The sequence below is a fragment of the Aphelocoma coerulescens genome, chromosome 5 (assembly GCF_041296385.1).
Source record: "Aphelocoma coerulescens isolate FSJ_1873_10779 chromosome 5, UR_Acoe_1.0, whole genome shotgun sequence".
In the NCBI taxonomy this organism is placed as follows: domain Eukaryota; kingdom Metazoa; phylum Chordata; class Aves; order Passeriformes; family Corvidae; genus Aphelocoma; species Aphelocoma coerulescens.
The window spans coordinates 21097729-21115611 of NC_091019.1; the positions used below are offsets into that span (position 1 = coordinate 21097729).

General features: G+C 37.3%; 1 protein-coding gene across 9 annotated transcripts in view; it reads left to right on the plus strand.

The window, feature by feature from the left end:
• Nucleotides 1-17883, plus strand: part of CHID1 (chitinase domain containing 1) — a 105990-nt gene that overhangs the window by 22580 nt on the left and 65527 nt on the right. For all 9 annotated transcript variants that reach the window (XR_011151356.1, XM_069017000.1, XM_069017002.1 and 6 more), the window contains one exon: nucleotides 16962-17063. Coding sequence is in view for 8 of the 9 variants with exons in the window: in XM_069017000.1 (XP_068873101.1) it covers nucleotides 16962-17063 (102 nt within the window). In the remaining variant the exon portion in view is untranslated. The remainder of the gene's footprint in view (nucleotides 1-16961; nucleotides 17064-17883) is intronic.

Sequence of the window (17883 nt, forward strand, 5' to 3'; positions counted from 1 at the left end):
GGCTGGCCATCAAATTTTGATAGGCAGAGAGAGAGAAACAATGTGTTGAAGACTGTGGCAAAAAATCCCAATGAATTCCATGTAAATTGGTAAAGTAGAGAGTTTTGTAAAATAATAGCTGTGCAGAGCCCTTTACTTAAAGGACTGAAGGCCTAGCTGCATTTTGAGGAGATTCCTTCCTATCCCTCAAGCACCTTTGCTTTTACCTTGGTTCTGGATCATTCTTCTAATTTCTTGCAGATTTGTCTGGGAAATTGTGGGCCTTTGCATCACATGAATTTTCAGCAGTGTTAACAAGTACTTTGAGTTTCTTCTGATTTGGTTAAATCAAAAATAATGAGAAATTATTATGTCTTATCTCCTGTCTGTCATTTATTCCAATCTTTCATGCTGCCCTGTTGTGTCCTACATTTCATCCCAACTGATAGTTACTTTTAAAAGTAATTTTCTGTTGCTATTAATTTTAGTCTATTACAGGTAAAGCAAAGGAGAACATTTTAAAACATATTTCTAAAATGCCTTATCAGTCACTGTATCGCACAGGTGCTTTGTAAAATGCTAATGCATGCTCTGGTAGAATTTAAGTAGTTGCTATAAAGAGGGTTCGCATTTGAAGTGCATTTGCGCTTTTGGTGGTAGGGAGAAAGTGGAGAATAGTGCAAACCTCAGCATTCCTGTTCCTTGTGATACCTACTGACATTACCAAGGCCAGCCAGAGGGACCTAAATCTGTTTTGTTTCTGTAAGTCATGTGGGACTCTACAGTCTATTTTTTCTAAATCCTTAAACGTGAGTTGGAGCCACTTTAAAACCTCTGGATTCTTAAACATGTTTTGCCTGGACCAGAATTTGCATTTTTAAGGTAACTATGGTTCAGGGCTGTTTGCTGAACACCACACTGAGGTTTGCATCTTGTGTTGTCACTGCTGCCTCCTGCTGTCCTGCATATTGACACAATCGTGAGGTCACAGTTCTGAAACCTTTCTGATCTGGGATTTAGGGATGCCCTATTGGAGCTGGGAAGAGATGCCTGTCTAAAGTGCAGTTTTTAACCTGAAATAAGTTTTACATGCCTGTCCCTAAGTGGCCTGTTTGTAGAGGAGCTGTGAGAAATAACAGCTGTAGTTTATATAAAAATCTCAAAGTCTCACTCCTCTAAACCAATTATATATATCTTTATGCATTCCTAAAGTTTTTGGGATATATCCGTAAAACTTCATTGCCCCGGAGAATTCGTGAGTCACATTCTTTTCAATCAGTAATCTTACATAAGCCACCTGTCTGTGTCTTCCATGTATGTGTTCTTATTGCATTAACTAGAAAAAATACTTTAAGTTTTTGAGTAAACAGGTTGTTGCAAATACATTCATAACTTACAGAAACATTTTAAAATATTCACAATGTCAATGCATACTTTAAAGCTTAGAAATACATTGGATTCAATTATATCAATAATCAGAATCCTGAAACTTTCTACCTTACTTGACTTTTTGGATAGCAGTTGTACTTGAAAATATTTGATCTATAGGATGCCAGGCTTGAACTGAAAAGTGCCTCCTACTGTGTATTAAATATCTTGTGTCTTGAAATTCACTTTGGGTTTTAACACTTATGCATGGTTGAAAGTGTGCTTTAACACGTCTTACATTCTTAAGTTTTTGGTATCACTGTAGATTGTTAATCAAAAATACAGCAAAAGGCATGGAAATAAGTACCATCAAGAATCAAATAAGATATCAGAGTTCAGCAGCTGGCAATAGACTGATAAAGAAGACAAGCTGTATATGGAATGCCCTACCCAACTGGTATGCTAGGAGTTGAAACATTGTCCCTTCTGTGTTCTACCCTGATTAAAATTTAAAAAGAGAATAGTCAAATATAAGCAGTTTATTTAGGAATTTTTAATTTAGACTCTTTTGATATGCATTAAGATCAAAGTGGTCTGTCAGCAAATGCTATCTGAAAGGAGACGCTTAAGAGCTAAAAATACTGGTTTGCTGAGGGAAAATCTGTCTGGAAAATGCAGCACTGCACATGACATTGAGTGTGGGATGCAGGAAGAAAGCATGTTGGGTCATCTGTTTAACTTCTCAAGTTCAACTTTTGCAACAAAAACTAAGTAAGACTGATCCTCTACTGAACCTTGCTTTGGTAACTAAAGGTTCCAGTGGCGCCTTTGGATTTTGGTTTGCTTGTAAAATGTTTTGGACTAAAAGAAAACTTCACTCTTTGTTTTGTATTGTTTTTTAATTCAGACATTTTATAGCTTTTCACTACATTAACCAGAGGCAGTTGTGCTGGCATAATCAAGAGTAATCAAGAGTTGTGAATGTGTTTGGATGCTGATTAGGAGGCAGGAATCTCTCTAGCAAACTTTACTGTCACAGAGAATGCATGTAGAGCTCCCATGGTGGAAAACAGAGATTGAAATAGTGTTTTAATCCACCTGATGTCCAGAAATTGCATGATTTTCCTGCAAATATAAGTGATTTACAAGAGAGAGGAACAGCAGGAGTCAAAGCTATTCTTTACAAAGTGTATGTGTAATTCTCCCCTGTGATTGGAGTCTTGCAGTTGCAGATGTCTGAAGAGACGTGCAAGGATTGCAGTGGTTGCTAGAGCAGGTGGTTTGTTGGAGACTTCCACCCTGTCTTCCAACAGATTGTCTCAAAAAGTTAGAATTTTACTGCTTTTGACATGCATGGACACTGATGCACATGTAAACTGTGAGTACCATTTCTAAAAGGTCAGTGGGTAGCCAGGCATATTCTGTCCATTGCTGATGGTGAGTAACTCCATTGGTCCTACTAATCCCGGGCTTGATTAAATTCCTGCCTTAAATATATGCACTTCAGTGTTTTATTGTGCTGCAGAAATTACACTGGGGAAAGCTATGTGGATGTTTTTATACTGATTTCACAAGCCTCTTTCCAGAAAGGATAGCTGTGCTGGAGTGAACTATCTTTATGCCTAAATATGCATGTGCATAACTATGTTAAGGGGAAAAGAATAAATATGGCAGATGGATTTTGAAATTTGGTTGCACCTGTTCTCATAAATCATAGGCATTGGGTTGGTTATTTTGTTTCTCTGTATTTAAATTCTTTATAATATGGGGGATACATTTTCAAAGCAAAAAATGAGACTTTGTGTAGTAACTCTTTTCTATCTGCAAGTAAATTGAATTTCATCTGACTAGATTATCGCATGTTTTGTCCAGGTTCAGCAACCATTTTATCCATTGTATCTCCCAGTTACTCTAAATAAAGCAACAAGTAGAGAAAATTAAGTTTATTTGCATAAGCTATCATGGAAAGGAGCACCAGTAATGTTCCTGTTTCTTGCTGCCCTGAGAAAGAACAAAGACAAAAAGTTCTTGGAAGCTGTAGGTGTGGTGTTGTCTTCACAGGGGTTCTCAATCCATCCGTGGTTGCACAACCATTGCCTTCCTGGCATTTGTAGTTTATTACAGGCTTTAGACATGATTTAAATATGTTAAGTCTCAGTATACACTCGTTAAAAGCTGTTAGTTTTGTTAAACAGAGTGTTAAATAACTCTGTATTTAGGCTGTTAGTGGTCACTTTCCTTGGACTTTTATCATCCCCTGAAGTATAGTTCTTTGGACAAAGTAGAAATAAAAATGGCATTGGTTGTGTCATTTCGTAATATGATACTCTACTCTTTATTAACGTTTTGATGGTTAGGATATGCACCAGGCAATTTGTCCTGTGTGATGGATATCCTTTCAACACACCAGTCTTCAGGCTACAAGGCAGTAGCCGCTCCTTGAATAACAGATGATTCTTTATCTCTTGATGTTGTGCAGAATCCATAAATGAAAGAAAGTAAACTGTGAAGTAAATAAGTAAACTCAGATGCTGAGGTGAGAGGCTGCACTGTCAGCATGATCTGTGGTGGAGCACTCTAGCATGCTGCCCAGGGGGTTTCCTGAACTGGAAAGACCTCGTGGAACTCCACAAGGAGGTGAATAGGTTGAGGAGTATCCAGGAGTCCAAGAGAGAAACAGATCACAGGAATCACACCCTACCTTCCCTGGGAGAGTCCTGTTAGGCAAACAGGGCACATGACACAGAAGATTCCCTGTCATCTTTCCACCTGACTGAATGTATGACTTAAGGGATAGGGGGCAATGGTGACAAGTTCCTGCCTGTTGTAGCAGTTGCATCTCCTCTGTCACGTCCCCTTTATTTTGTCACTATTAAGAGTTTTAGAACTACAGATCTAGCTACTGCTGCATTTCTGAGAAAAAAAATCAAAAATCTGCTGAAAAATCTCTAAAACTTTGGAGCTTTGTATGTATCCCTCATAATTAAAATGCACAGAAGACACTGTTAGAAAAAGATTGTTTCAGTCGTGTAAGAAGCCTCAGGTAACACAAAGTAGCTTTATACTTCAGCAATTTTATCGTCTAGCATAATAATAACTAGATGTGTTAAGCCTTGATCCTTGATTTGAGTAAATGTATGCAAAATAGCTGCTGTTCTTTGCTGTGTTTTAATAGCATGCCTGCCAGTACAAAGCAGAGGTCAGTGAGCAGGATGGTTTCATTTAACCTTGTGGGACATGGTGGTTGGGATTAATGCTAAGAGTGAAACACATTGTAAACAAACCATTGGAGCTATTGCTGTCCTCCTGACATTCTCAAGAAGTGCTACTATTGGTAAATTGCATACAGTTTAGCTAGAATAATTTGTTATCTCCTGGCTTGTTTCTGATAGCATATATCAAAGCAGTATTTAAATTAAAACCAAACATGTTTCTCCCTGATAAAAGGCACACTTAACCTCACAGCTTCTAGAAAAATTTGTCTGTCTTTATTGACTTCTTGAGATGTGCAGCTGTAGTGCAGCTGCTTTCATTTTAAGCTGCAGGAACCCAAACCACTTTCTCTCTTCAAGTATTTGAACATAATGTATGTTCTTGTCCCATCAAAATACAGCAAGCAATCCCTAGCTTTGGATTTCATATTTGCATATGTGAGGGGAAAAAAATATACAGCTTCTCTTCCTGTTACTTAAAACTTCTCTAGGTATGTATTGTCAGTATTTTCCACCACTAAACTGCCACTTTTTCAAAATTAACATTTTAGCTACTCAGTTCATTCTTTATTCTTGCTGCAAGAACATTGTGGATGTGAAGTACTGTCTTAATTATCTTCAGCTTTTTCTTTCTAGAGATGCTGTGCAATTAAAATTACCAGAATCTATGCAATCTTCATTACTGCTATCCAGTAGCAGTCAATATCAGCTTAGTTTTGCTACTCTGCCTCTTGAGAAAGACTGGCAGGAGGGTTGACATCTCGTCCCTCCTCTTACTTTGTGCTGTCATGCTCTTTTCTGCCTTTTGTGTAAATATACATACATATTTGACTGAAAAGTAGGAAGAGCACACAATGAATAACTGCTCATTGACCTCACACTTGCTCAATCTAATGGATGCCACAATTGACCAGTGTTTTGCAAATGTGATAAAGGAAATAGGTGTTTCAGTCTTTTTAGAAACTGATTATGAACAGATACTTGTAATTATATTTTTGTTTTATATCAGTAATCTGTCATCTTTAGAAGTTGCTGCAGATTCAATTGCCTTGCCATAACTTTGTGTATACAGAATGATATGTTTGTTAGTTTACTATTCCAGTGTATATATACACACAGTTTTTCTTAGAAGTATTTGTAGCAAGTAGAAATTCTGATGTAGAATATGCAAGTAAACAGCAGGGTAATTTTTATGATAATGTATGGTAAACAAATTCAATGCAATTATAGGTGGCTTCTAACATGTGTCTGTTTTGGAGTGAAATGGAAACCATCACTTACTTTTAGCATCATTCTCAGGCAGGACTATGTGGGGCAGAATGCAGAGCCTCAAATTTTGGTAAGTAAATAATAACGGGTCAAACCAGCAGGAAACCTATTGCTTGTTTCAGATGAAGTTTCCAATTATCAGATTATGTCAAATAATGGTATATTAGGAAACCAACTTTGTAGACAACTGTTTATTAAGTAGGATTCTGCTTTGCAGATATATACACTTAAAATTATGAAGCGTTAAAATATTCATGAGAAACATGCTCATAATAATCTTATTTTGTTGGAATCACTAATACTGTTGCTGAATTTTTCTGAGCTTTCCACATGTATAATTTTTCTTACTTTTCCTTCCAATTTGACAAATGAGGTCACAGAAAAGCAAGCAATTCTGAAAATGATAAGTGTTTATTTACTGTAGAGTTAGTAAGTATATTCCAAATATGCTCTGCATGCTCACTGTTGCTGATAAGGATATTTGATGCTGGAAGACAATCTCTTTGGACAATCAATATACAGAAAATGGGACTTGGGTGGGAAAATCTGAAAGCTAACTATGTACAGTTTCGTATTTGTTGTGCCTAGTTGGTAATAACATTTTGTCCCCCATTGTTCCCATAATTGTCAATCTCCCTGTGAGTATCCTAAAAGAAAAGGGCCGTTCAGGAACATGGAGAGTAATTTGTAATTGGGCCCTGTGCATAAAATTCAGCACTCAAGAAAACACAGAAATGACTCTTAAGAAGGCTGTCTAGGCTAACTGACTGGCATAATCATTTTTATTGCGTGTTAGAGAACTTGTATAATATGTTTGATTTGGATCACAAGATATAGCTTGAGATATCAGTTTATACTGAGGGGAACAGAAAACTCAGTAGGAAATTATTACCGACTACTTCTGAGTAACAGTTACCGGAGAAAGTTTAATAATGTCTTCAAATTACGGTAATACTATTAAATCATACTCAGAGTCAGGCTACTGGGCTCATGTTTTTTCCCTGTATAAAGGCCCAAAGTATAGGTCTGTCAGTCACATCTCTTTTTGAAGTGAATTGTGGTAGCTACAGTAAATCTGGATGCTTGTTAATGACTCTAAACTACATCTGTTTCCCTTGCTGATGACTTCCCTGGTTTTGCTGCTGTTTGGTGGGCTGCCAGGTTAAGTACCGCATAGCTGTGCCTGCAGCCATGAGAGGTTCCATGCATTTTGCATAGATTCAGAAAGGACTCAAGAGGAACAAATTTATTTTTAGAATTGGCTCTTTTTTAAAGACTATACCTTACTGTATAAAATCAATGCAACAAAGGTCTGACTGTACTGACACTGAAGCAAGTGTACACATCCAGTTTTGAATTCCCACTAGGGAGGATCATTAAAATAATGTGCAAGTTAGCTAACAACAGTCAAAGAGAAGAAAGGGTGGAATGTAATCCTCCACATATCTATCATTTGTAGCTCTACCAATTCTGAGCCAGCTGGTGTAGAGCATAAGTTTCAGTATTAAGTTGGAAAACTTTCCAAAAACAAAGAGAAGAAAAATGGTGAGCATTTTATGCAAGGAGGAATTAAGGCTACATTTGGTGTGTTAGAGTTTTTAAATTAGGCTCGTATGCTCCAGAGTACAAGTTTGTTTTGCATGATGTTCTGCTATTGGAGCATGGCTTGCCTGGGCACTAAGCCCTGGCATGAAAGGCACTGGAATAGTTTGGAAATTAGGAGAAGCAAATGGTGACACAGTGGATGTTCATTTGTGCATAGTCCTTCTTAAATGGCTCCTATGAAGAGGCTGAAGCAACATAACAGAAACAGCATTAGAGAACAGTTGACCTTCCCAAAAATGGAACTTGTAAATACAACAAGTATCAAAATGAATTTTCTTTGGTAGTCATATTGTCTGGTTTTGTCATGCACATAAGAAACGTGTATTTCTTGTGTTGATTTAAGAGTTTCAGATACACTGTATTTTTCAAGTAATTTAAGAATTTGAGTGGCTGGTCTGTCATCATGCCTCAGCTCTGAGGACAGAGCAGTTTTCAGGCTGAGTTGTCCCTGGCCGTCTGCTGAGATTTCATGCTTTCTTTTCAGGACATATATTGGTTGGCATGTTTCCCCTTCTTGACTTCTGTTACTGGTTTAAACCAGATGGGCCACAGGTAATTAGTTTGGCTTCATGAAAACTGTGTAGGCTACTCCATGGCAAGAACAGATCTTGTGCTTCTCCCTATTTGGAGAGCAAGGACTGCAAAGGCAGCAGCTGGGATGGGATATGTGTATTAAAGAAGAGTGCCAGCCCCTAATGTTCTGCTAAAAATTCATTAGGTACAGATATACCATTCTGCTTCCTGATAAAAATATAGCAAGTTTTCACTTGTCAGTCTGTTATAATTCACAGTCCCCTAGTGATATGAAGCACTTGGAGTGTATGAAGGAACCACTCCCAGGGCTTTAGTGTTGTGAATCTGTAGCTCTCAGTTACGATTTTCTTGCTTGTCAAGCTGTCTAGGTTTTGTTGGTTTTAAAATACCTATCTTAATCTTTCCTATCTGAGAATTTGGTAAAGAGATTTTTGCCATTGAGAAAATTTGAAAACAGTCAGTAATGTGGCTTGTGTTTTTTAGCAGAGATGTTTGTTTATTTTAAATTGTGATCTTTTATGTGGACAAGGGACAGATAGCCCTTATGCTCTGAAGGCATCTGAGTGTCACCATTCCTATCATGAAATAAGTGCACCAAAGACAGTGCACAAGTGGGGTTGCAGGTTTTTACTTCTGAATTTAAGCTACTATTCAGAATAGCATAGTACTGGAAGGCAAAAATAAAAAAAAAAAGTCAAAAAATACATTACTTTTAGCAGAAGTTTATCTAAAAAGCTCTTAAAATCTACAAATTAATGGATGTCAGAACTGTGCTCCCAGACTACCTACAGCTTTAGAAGGTTCTCCCTAACATCCAGCCCAGGTTTGCTAAAGCAGTTATCTTGGAATATTCAGATTGTTCCAATCTCCTTTTTCATTTGCTCATTCTTTTATAATTTGTATCTCTTGGGATGATGATTCTCTGACATATTAACAATAAGGTATTCTTTTGTGTTATGTAAGCAAAATGGGATTTGGAGATGTTAAGAAGATGGGCTTTAGTTGAGAGAGGAAGGAACCTCTTGCTTTTGTCTCTGTGTTCATCAGTTCCAGCACTTTAGTGTGTGAAATTGGGAGAGTGTTCTCTGAGTAGAACCAGATGAAAAACCATGACTGGAAGAGTGTATGTGACAAGAGGTGATTGCACTCATTTTATGGAATTACCTTTTAGTTTGATTTTTCGTTCTGTTTAAAGAGAAATAAGACTTTTGTACGGAGACTGTTAAACAGGTAAAAAAGTTGGGAGGAGAAATTTATACTAAATTGGATTTTGTTTTGTTTGTTTCTCCTGAAATGGACTGACCTTAACACTGCGGTTCAATGGACATTTTTGGTTTTGAAATGTGCGATCCTTGATTTGTCATATTGATCTGGGTTTGTAGGCCACAAGATCAGATACTGTGTTTGGATCATGCTTCACCTCTTGCAACATTTTTTTCTTAGGAAGGAATTAGAGAAAAAGAAATCAGTATTTTGAAGGCTGGTGAAGATACTTGAATTTACAGTAAGCATGTGCATTTTCTGAAATGCCCGAGTAACATGCATTTCTGCAAAAGCCTTGATCTGTTGTCTGTGAATATGTAAATATGTAAATTACAAGAAGCGTTTGGTCTAAAAGTCTGTCCATCAACTCGGGTTCAACCCACTACATGTGCTTTTTACAATCTCCATCCAACTGCATGGAATTCACCCCTCACTATGGAGTAAATCTGTTTTTGTCTACCTGAGGATCTCTTTCATTGGATAAAGATTCAGTATGGTCATGTTCTTTGACAGCAGGGATTAGATCTGTAATTATTGTTCATGACTTTGAACAGCAGTATTGTTTCAAGGTCCTGTTGTTGACTTGACTGCTTCATAGAATGCTGTTGTAGACAGACCTTAATTCTGTTTTTAGCCTGATTTCTGAGGTAACAAGGTGTCTGTAAGCTTTCTCTCTTACATTTTTCATCTCTCTGCTGAAGCTTCTTTGGCATTTGACCAGTTTCAAGCCAAATTGACATAGGCATAGAATTTGAATAGTCAGGTCCCTGTTACTTCATGAAAATACACAGCTGGACAGATAGCATATCTTTTTTTTTCCCCCCTAAGACCCAGCTGTAAGAGGGCACTGTAAATGAAAAATCTAATTGCAAAACATCCATGGAAACCAGAATCCATGTAGAATTTTTTTCTAAATACTGACAGTGGAAAATTACTTCAGTGAGCTGTCATTCTGAGAGTTTTGGAAAACCTAAAATGAGAAAGGGTAGTTACAAAACTGTTGAGGATTTTTTCTGAAAAAGGAAATGGTTTCAGATTGATCTTGTTTACACATTTGATTATTTCATTATCGATGCCTATAATTGTGTGATGAGCAGGGTAGACATGTAGCTCTTTCTTCCATTTTCTATAGAACAGACTTCATGCAGAAAGAAACAGTGTATTTTTATTCAGCATTTGTGTTAGCTGAATTCAGTGGTCTGTGTTCATAAAATGCAGTAGCATTATATGCAACGAGCTATGAAAACCAATAATATCCTGTGGTGAAGAAAGATCTGCAAACAGTTGCTTTACAGAAAATTATACATGACAAGAAAGTTAAGTCATTACTGAGAGTCTGACTTCTGAAATAGAATTATAGTGGAAACAGAAAATCAATCAGTATTCCATTATGAAGGCTATTCAAAGATGTGAGGATACAGGAAAATTCTCTTTTATAAAGTAGGGTGAAGGTGAGGTAACCCGCCGAGAATGCAGTTTGAACTTGCAGAGAAGAGCAGTCAGTTAAAAGACCTTTTTTCTCCTTATTTCATTTTGAGAGTAATTGTAGTGAGACAAGAAGTAATTGAGAGTGTAGATTCATTTGAAAGTAAATGAAAGCAGCTTGCATTGTTGAAGTATTTTTTCCAATCTTTCAGTATGAAAGACTACAAACTCAAAACCTTACAGAAATACTTACCAGTAAAGCTTTAATGGGAATTTTGATACATATGACTGTGTGTAATTTGAAAGATTTGGGTAATAAACCTTCTAGGCTGTGAAACAAACACCCCCGCAGTTATTTTAGACATGTAAAGATAAAATAGTATAAAGAGACTGTGGAATTCTAAGCTGTGTATATGGAAATACCAAGGAAAACAGGTGGTTTCTTCTGAGTCTGTGATGTTGTCCCAATAATAGGGTTTTTTTTTATATGCATGTGGCAGTGTGCCATTGGGAAATGTTGACAAATTCTCAGGAATGTGTGCAAATAAGACTTATGCTCTCAGGGGAATCATTGTTCTGTGAGTTCTGCCAGGTTGCCATTGCTCTCTTACTTGAAGAGGAGAACTTGTAAAGATTATGTTGTATTCCTGAGGCTTTTTACAAGAAGGATTTCCGTGGATGTTGTATAAGGCAGCTTCTTCACTGGTTTTTAGGAGGAAAATATGTCACAGAATAAAAAATGTCCACTTTAGGTAAAAAAGCAATGAACTGGAAAGTAAAACTCTCATTTTCTCTCTGCAGTGTGTTTTTATTCTTCCACCCCCTTTCTGCACACCCAGCACTCTCATGCTATTTTCTATCCTTAGTGTTAATCATTCCCCTGCACTGATAAATTCTACTTGCTTTTGTAGAAAGCCACCTCTCTGAATTCCTGTTGTATGGTGCCTTATCCCTTAAATGTTAAGCAGGAGTGACAGACAGTTTTTATATTAATTCCAGATAATGTATTTTTACAGGGCTAAGTCCATATTTCTTACACATTTTAATAAATGCTTAAAAATACTATAAAGAATAGATACTATATCCATTAGAAAGGCTTGTTGGTCCAAGGAATTTAAGTGTTTACATTTGGCTGGTATTTTAGAAATATAATCCTACAGATTTTTCCAGAAAACAGAAAATTGAAAAATATGGGATAAATATCATTCCAGGTTAACAGTCATTTCAAACCAGAAAGAAGAAAAAATAAAGCTTCATTTCTTTGAGCAATTCTTTTCCTTTTCAATAATACGTAACACACATTCACCACAGAGTGTTAATTTAAAATATTAATGATATAAGATAGAGGATACAATTTGATTTTCTGTTTACTGTGGAATTTTATGTCATCCTCATTACCAGTGTCAGCAGTGTCAGAGCATTTTCAAGTCACTCTTTAAGTGACAGAACTTATACCTGTCACACATTTGATGTCTCATTTTATGGAGATTTGTTTATGCATTTCATACTGTGCATTGGTATAGTCTTGCTTGGGTAATTTCCCTCCCTGAAATGTGCTTGCCAGGCAGATAAACCACATACCCTGTACTGAAAGTAGACCGTGAAGTGTAAGACAAATTTTTGGATCCTAAATTGTCAATCAGAAAAGTATGTTGAGTGATGACTCAAGTCTGAACACTTACTAGCTTTGCATCTGCTTTTCACCAGAGTATTTTTCAATGCCAGAGAAGCTCTTTCATGGAAACAGGGAAAGCACATTGGGTAAAGAAGACATAAAAATGCAATATAGTGCCTGGTTGCATAGGTTGAGACGTAATATTGCACTGCCACATTGAAGCTGCCTTGAAAGGAGCTAAAAACCCCAGTGCGTTCTCAATAATAGTGCAAACCAAACCTGTAACTATGAGATGTTGCCTGAACAAGTTTAAAGCCTATTTAATAGTAAAAAACCCTCAAGTATCTCAGATTAAAAAAAAAAAAAAGGTTCTTGTTAATTGTGTAAGTCAATGGTTTTCAGCAATCCCAGAAAAATCAGTCCTCCTTTTCCCTTCCCTATCTTCCAAATGTTTGTTTCATTCGGGGATGCACCGAGGAGCAGGCTTGGTTGTAGATTCAATTTATACAGTTCAGTTTTTCAGTTGATTATAGTTCACATTAATGTATTTTGTTCAATCCAAGTTACTGAAAACACCCATGGATGCTGAATAGGAATAGTTGATACTAGCAGGAATGCCTGGGACTTTTAACTCTTTGAGGATATCCATGAGCTGAAACTGATTCCATCCTGGTGCCCTGCGTTCTGATCGGGTCAGGGTGGTATCACCAGGCCCATTGCTAATGTGGCCTCCCCATTCCCCTTGCACCATGGAACAGTGCTGCCCCAGGGAGCAAGTCCTGGCATGGGACAATCCCAGGGGGCTGGAGCTCCAGGGCTAGGGCCAGGAGCACCAGCTGTGCCATCCAGGACATCCTTTTTCCATTCCATCTTCATTCTTTCTCCACCCCTCCTGCATCATCATCTGTTGGAATTGAGGGTCCGTGGACTCCAGCGGGGGGGAGAAATTGCAGTCCAAGCCAATGTGGTTGATAAGAGCAAGCTCTGTTTATTAGCAATCCAGGGCACTTATATAGTATACCAGCTTGTTAACTCTTAAGTGGCTTAAAACTTATCAAAGCACATTTCTACTTCTACCTAATTGGACTTACATTGGCAAGCTTCTGCAGTTATGTTATGATTAAAAGAATTCAGAGTTCATCCTCCTCCCTCCAGGTCTTATCTCCACAGCTGTACCTTCTCAAACTCCTTGTTCCCAGGCCTGTTTTTCACACAGGGATTTTCTCATGGAGAGTTTTTCTCACACAGGCCTTTTGCTTGCAGGCCCTTGCTTGTACAGTTCTTTTATTGATCCCATAATTCTATCAATGATCCATGCCCCTGATCCTCTAACCATTCTTCAATAATCATCCTTCTCTAAGCTCTGGGAGAGTTTCAGGATCTTAGGAGAAGAGTTTGGGTCTGGTTTTGCAAAGGGGCTGAGAAGAGCCCTGGCTTGCTCAAGACCAGTGGAAGTTTTAAGAGCAGATTTTCAGAGAAAACTCAATTGTTACTCTCGCCTCTCCTTCTGCAGTGTCTCTTAATGTTCTCCATAAAGTTTTATAATGAAACAAGCCATGTTAAAAAAATAAGACCAAGTGAGAGCAGAGTCTGTCCCAGTTTAGAAGACTGAAAATATTCAGCAAACTGGTTAAGTTATGCCAAATTTTCTACAAAGACAGTAGGACTTAGGCTTGAGTGTTTTAGCAAACTAGGGTAACTCTAAATACAGGCTCTTTTTATGGTCTTTATGGACGTTTAGGTTGGACCTTAGGAAAAAGTTCTTCACCCAGAGGGTGGCTGGGCACTGGAACAGGCCCCCCAGGGAAGTGGTCACAGCACCAGCCTGACAGAGTTCAAGACACGTTTGGACAACGCTCTCAGGTATATGGGAAGATTGTCAGGGCTGTCTTGTGCAGGGCCAGGAGTTGAACTTGATGATCCTTGTGGGTCCCTTCCAACTTAGCATATTTGATGATTCTTTGATTCTATATATATTTTACAGAGCTAATAAATGATGATGAAGCTTCTGCCACTTCACTGACTGTTTTGGAAACGGTATTCAAAGTTTAAAAGAATGACAGGTTTTTGACTTAGACTTGGAAAATATTCCTTTCATGGACTGTGCATATTTTGTGCTAAGTCTCCTGACTTTCTGTGCTGGGTTTCTCAACAAAGTAGTCAGTAGAACATACCTGCCCTTGAGTTAAGTTTACATAAATATCAGAATGATTGGAAAACCTCAAATTTTAAGTATAATAGCTGTTGAAATGTTTAGGTTTTATCCTTGAGTGCCAGTTTTCTTGACTCAGAACAATTCTAAAGACATGAATCAAATAGTCCTGGTTTTGTTCCAGTGGACATTTTCCCAAAGTGCTTGACTGGAGCAGAGTTGACTGGTGGTACTTACTGAAATGGTGAGTGATGCTTGTTTTTTTGAAGAGTGCTGCTGTTTTAACACTATACATTAATGGACAAAGTATATTCATTGCTGCTGGTTTTGTTCCAAGTTGGAAATTTATGCCATTGCCACTCAGATGGCATTCCTTTGTAACAGAAATAGTCGAGTTACAAAATTGCTTTGGAGAAAATTATGACAATATCTGTTTTAACCTGTGGGTTTCTTCTTAAGTTACACATGCAAATTTCATTAAAGTTACTACCTGGCTTAATCTATAAAGCAATCCAACTTGCCCTAATATCTAATACACATTATAATTACTTTTTATGGTTTTCCCTTCAGGAGTAATCACAATCAATTTACTGAAAATGTGTTTTGCTGGAGTTTGCATCAGGAAATTGCTTTGCCTACAGACATCCAAGTTGCCATGACATTGTCTCAAAGATGTATTTATTATTTTAATTCTTGTAGAACAACTGTAGTTTGCAATTGCAGTACATGACAAGCAGATAACTATGAAAAACCTGAGGTCTACCAGTAGGTTCCAGAAGTGAGGATTTGTTTTAGTTTGTTACGACCCTTGAAGGAAAGGAATGGAATTTCTCCTTCCTATGACCAGTATATCACTGGTTCTGAAAATCTGAGACTACCGCAACACCACTATGCTTCATACAGATTACATTCTTGCACATCTCACTCATGCTTTGCTGTCTTATAACATGACAGGCATGTTACGTGATTTAATCTGCCCCACTTTGTAACTTGCATTTTGTTCACCTCTTTCCTTATGCAGTGGAACACAAAGTGTCCTTGTGAACTGATAAATGAACACTGTTATGCTCTGGTGATCCACACAGAACATATTGTTGGATGTAGAATTTGCACACTGATCCAAAAGGCATAAAGGTCAAAATATGTGATTTTTCTGTTTATTACTTGCATCTGTCACTGAGCACCTTTTTGGTTTTTTACATTTAAGATGAAATGTGAGTGGTTTTAAAAGCATACCTTGCCCAGATACGGGTTGGCTTCCAATTTGTAGATCAAGTAGCAGTTTCTGGTATTACTATGAAGGTCTGGATTCTCCATGTCTCTCTCCTCTGCTCTCTAGAGGAATCTTGTACAATCCTATAAGTCTGCCTCTTAAATGGGAGAGATGCACCACCAAGTTTGTAGCTGTTAAATTGCATTTTTTCCCTTTTCTCTTCTTTTGCAATGTCCCCCTATAAAAACTGCTGTCTCAGATTATTTGGGACAATATCCTGCTTTTCTACCTGTTTGCCTCATGTTAACATGCTTCAGAGCCCTCTGGCTGAGGACAGGGTTCTTCTGGCCTCTGTTTTAGTTCAGTCTCATCTTTGCAATGTGATTAAGTTCGTCTTATGTTGCCTGCTGTGCTATTTGTGCTGCTACTTTGAAATTACAAATTCTCTTTGAAACAGATTCAATGTTTTCAGGCAACTTGTGTGAATTAGTTGTTTCCATCTTGAATGACTGAGGGAAGTCAATAGCCTCTCTGAGTCCAAAACAGACAAAATATACACCCCCTCACCCATTAAGATAAGGTAGATATTAATACAGTTCTATATTTTGTAAATCAAGAGTAAACAAAAAAAAAGGGAAGTAAGAATGGTGTTCCATATTTCATACCAAGATATGCTGAAGGCATAATTAGACTTATGTCTAGAGAAGGTCATAGAATGGATTTTTTCTTTCCCCTGCCCAAAGAAAGAAATGGATCTGTTTTTGTCTAAAGAAAACAGATTTTCTTTCTTTAGTCTTTCTTAAGTACAGTATAAACTGAAATTGTTCTTTTGGAGGTTAATAAAAAAATTACCTTTGGTGTATATTTTTCTATTAAAGCTGCACCCATCCATTTATTTAAGTACACCTCAGAGAACTTAGTTTTGTAAGTGTCAAAACCAGTTTAACAGCCCAAGCAATTAAAGGTTTCGTAAAAGCTTTTAGAGTTCAACTGATTGCTACCTAGGGCAATTTGATTAGTCCACAGCCCTTATAATAACTATTGTAGCCGTGCTGGAAAAGCTTATTTGGTAAGTATGCTGTGGAAGTATGATTCTTCCCACTGGCAACCTACATAGCATTGAATTTATTTTTTTTTCTTAGATATTTATTACAAAAATGGCACTGAAATATAGATATATATATATATATTTTTTTTTTTTTTTGCCACCTCAGAATGAAAGATTTTTCCTATGTGATGAAATGGTATGAAAGCCAAAGGAGAGAATAAGCCTGGTTATTGTAGTAATTTATCTCTTCCTGTTTCTGTTTTGCTTTGTTTTGAAAGGACAAACCAGCCAGGAATGTTCACAAAGAAAGAATTTGATCAGTTGGCCTCAGTAATAGACAGCTTCAGTCTCATGACGTACGACTATTCAGCACCACATAGGTAAGACTCCATCTGACATCAGAAATATCATTGAAGGAGCTGATTCCTACTTAAGTCTGTTAAATCTACCGTAGAAGTTCATTTTTTTTTTCTAGTTAAGTGGATACTGTATTGTAAGTTTATCAGATACTAAAGTCCTGGATTAGTAATTAAAATGGATGATTTTTCAACAAGCTGCTAACTCAGTACATTTTTAACAGCAATGTGTATCTGGGGTTTGGATATTATGAAAGACTTTGTACTCAAGCTGAAAAGGCATCCTTTTGAAAGGATAACCTGGTACTTACTCTTTTCCAGGCCAGGTTCTTTTGCTTTGAGTTATTTAGCACAGTTCTGCAGGATGGGTACGCTAATAATCTACTAATAATAACATTGTGGAACGAATTAGCTTTAAACAGTTGATACTTGATTTGCCTTTAAATATGAGCACAGTTCCCAGCAACACTGCTCTGCTATATTAGCATGTTGAGTTTTAATGACACAGGTATCATGAAGGCTTTGAGGCAGGTAATTAGTAGGGAGTAGCAGATGTTGATATTTGTAAGACTAGGATATACTTCTCCTGTTACCATGCTAGTGAATGCCTTCTGTCATGTTAGTGTTTGAGGGAAAGCCTGCTCTCCTCTCCAGTGAGGTAGGAATGGAATGAGTGCAATATCCTGATGTTACATACATGACAATTTAATTACTCTGTGTATTAATGCTATACTCTCTTTCTTCATGTACATTTTTGTTAGGTAATTTTTAGGTTTTTTCCCATAAATAAGTGTCACACAATCTGAAACTTATCTTGCTTACCAGTTACTAATTTTATAGTTCC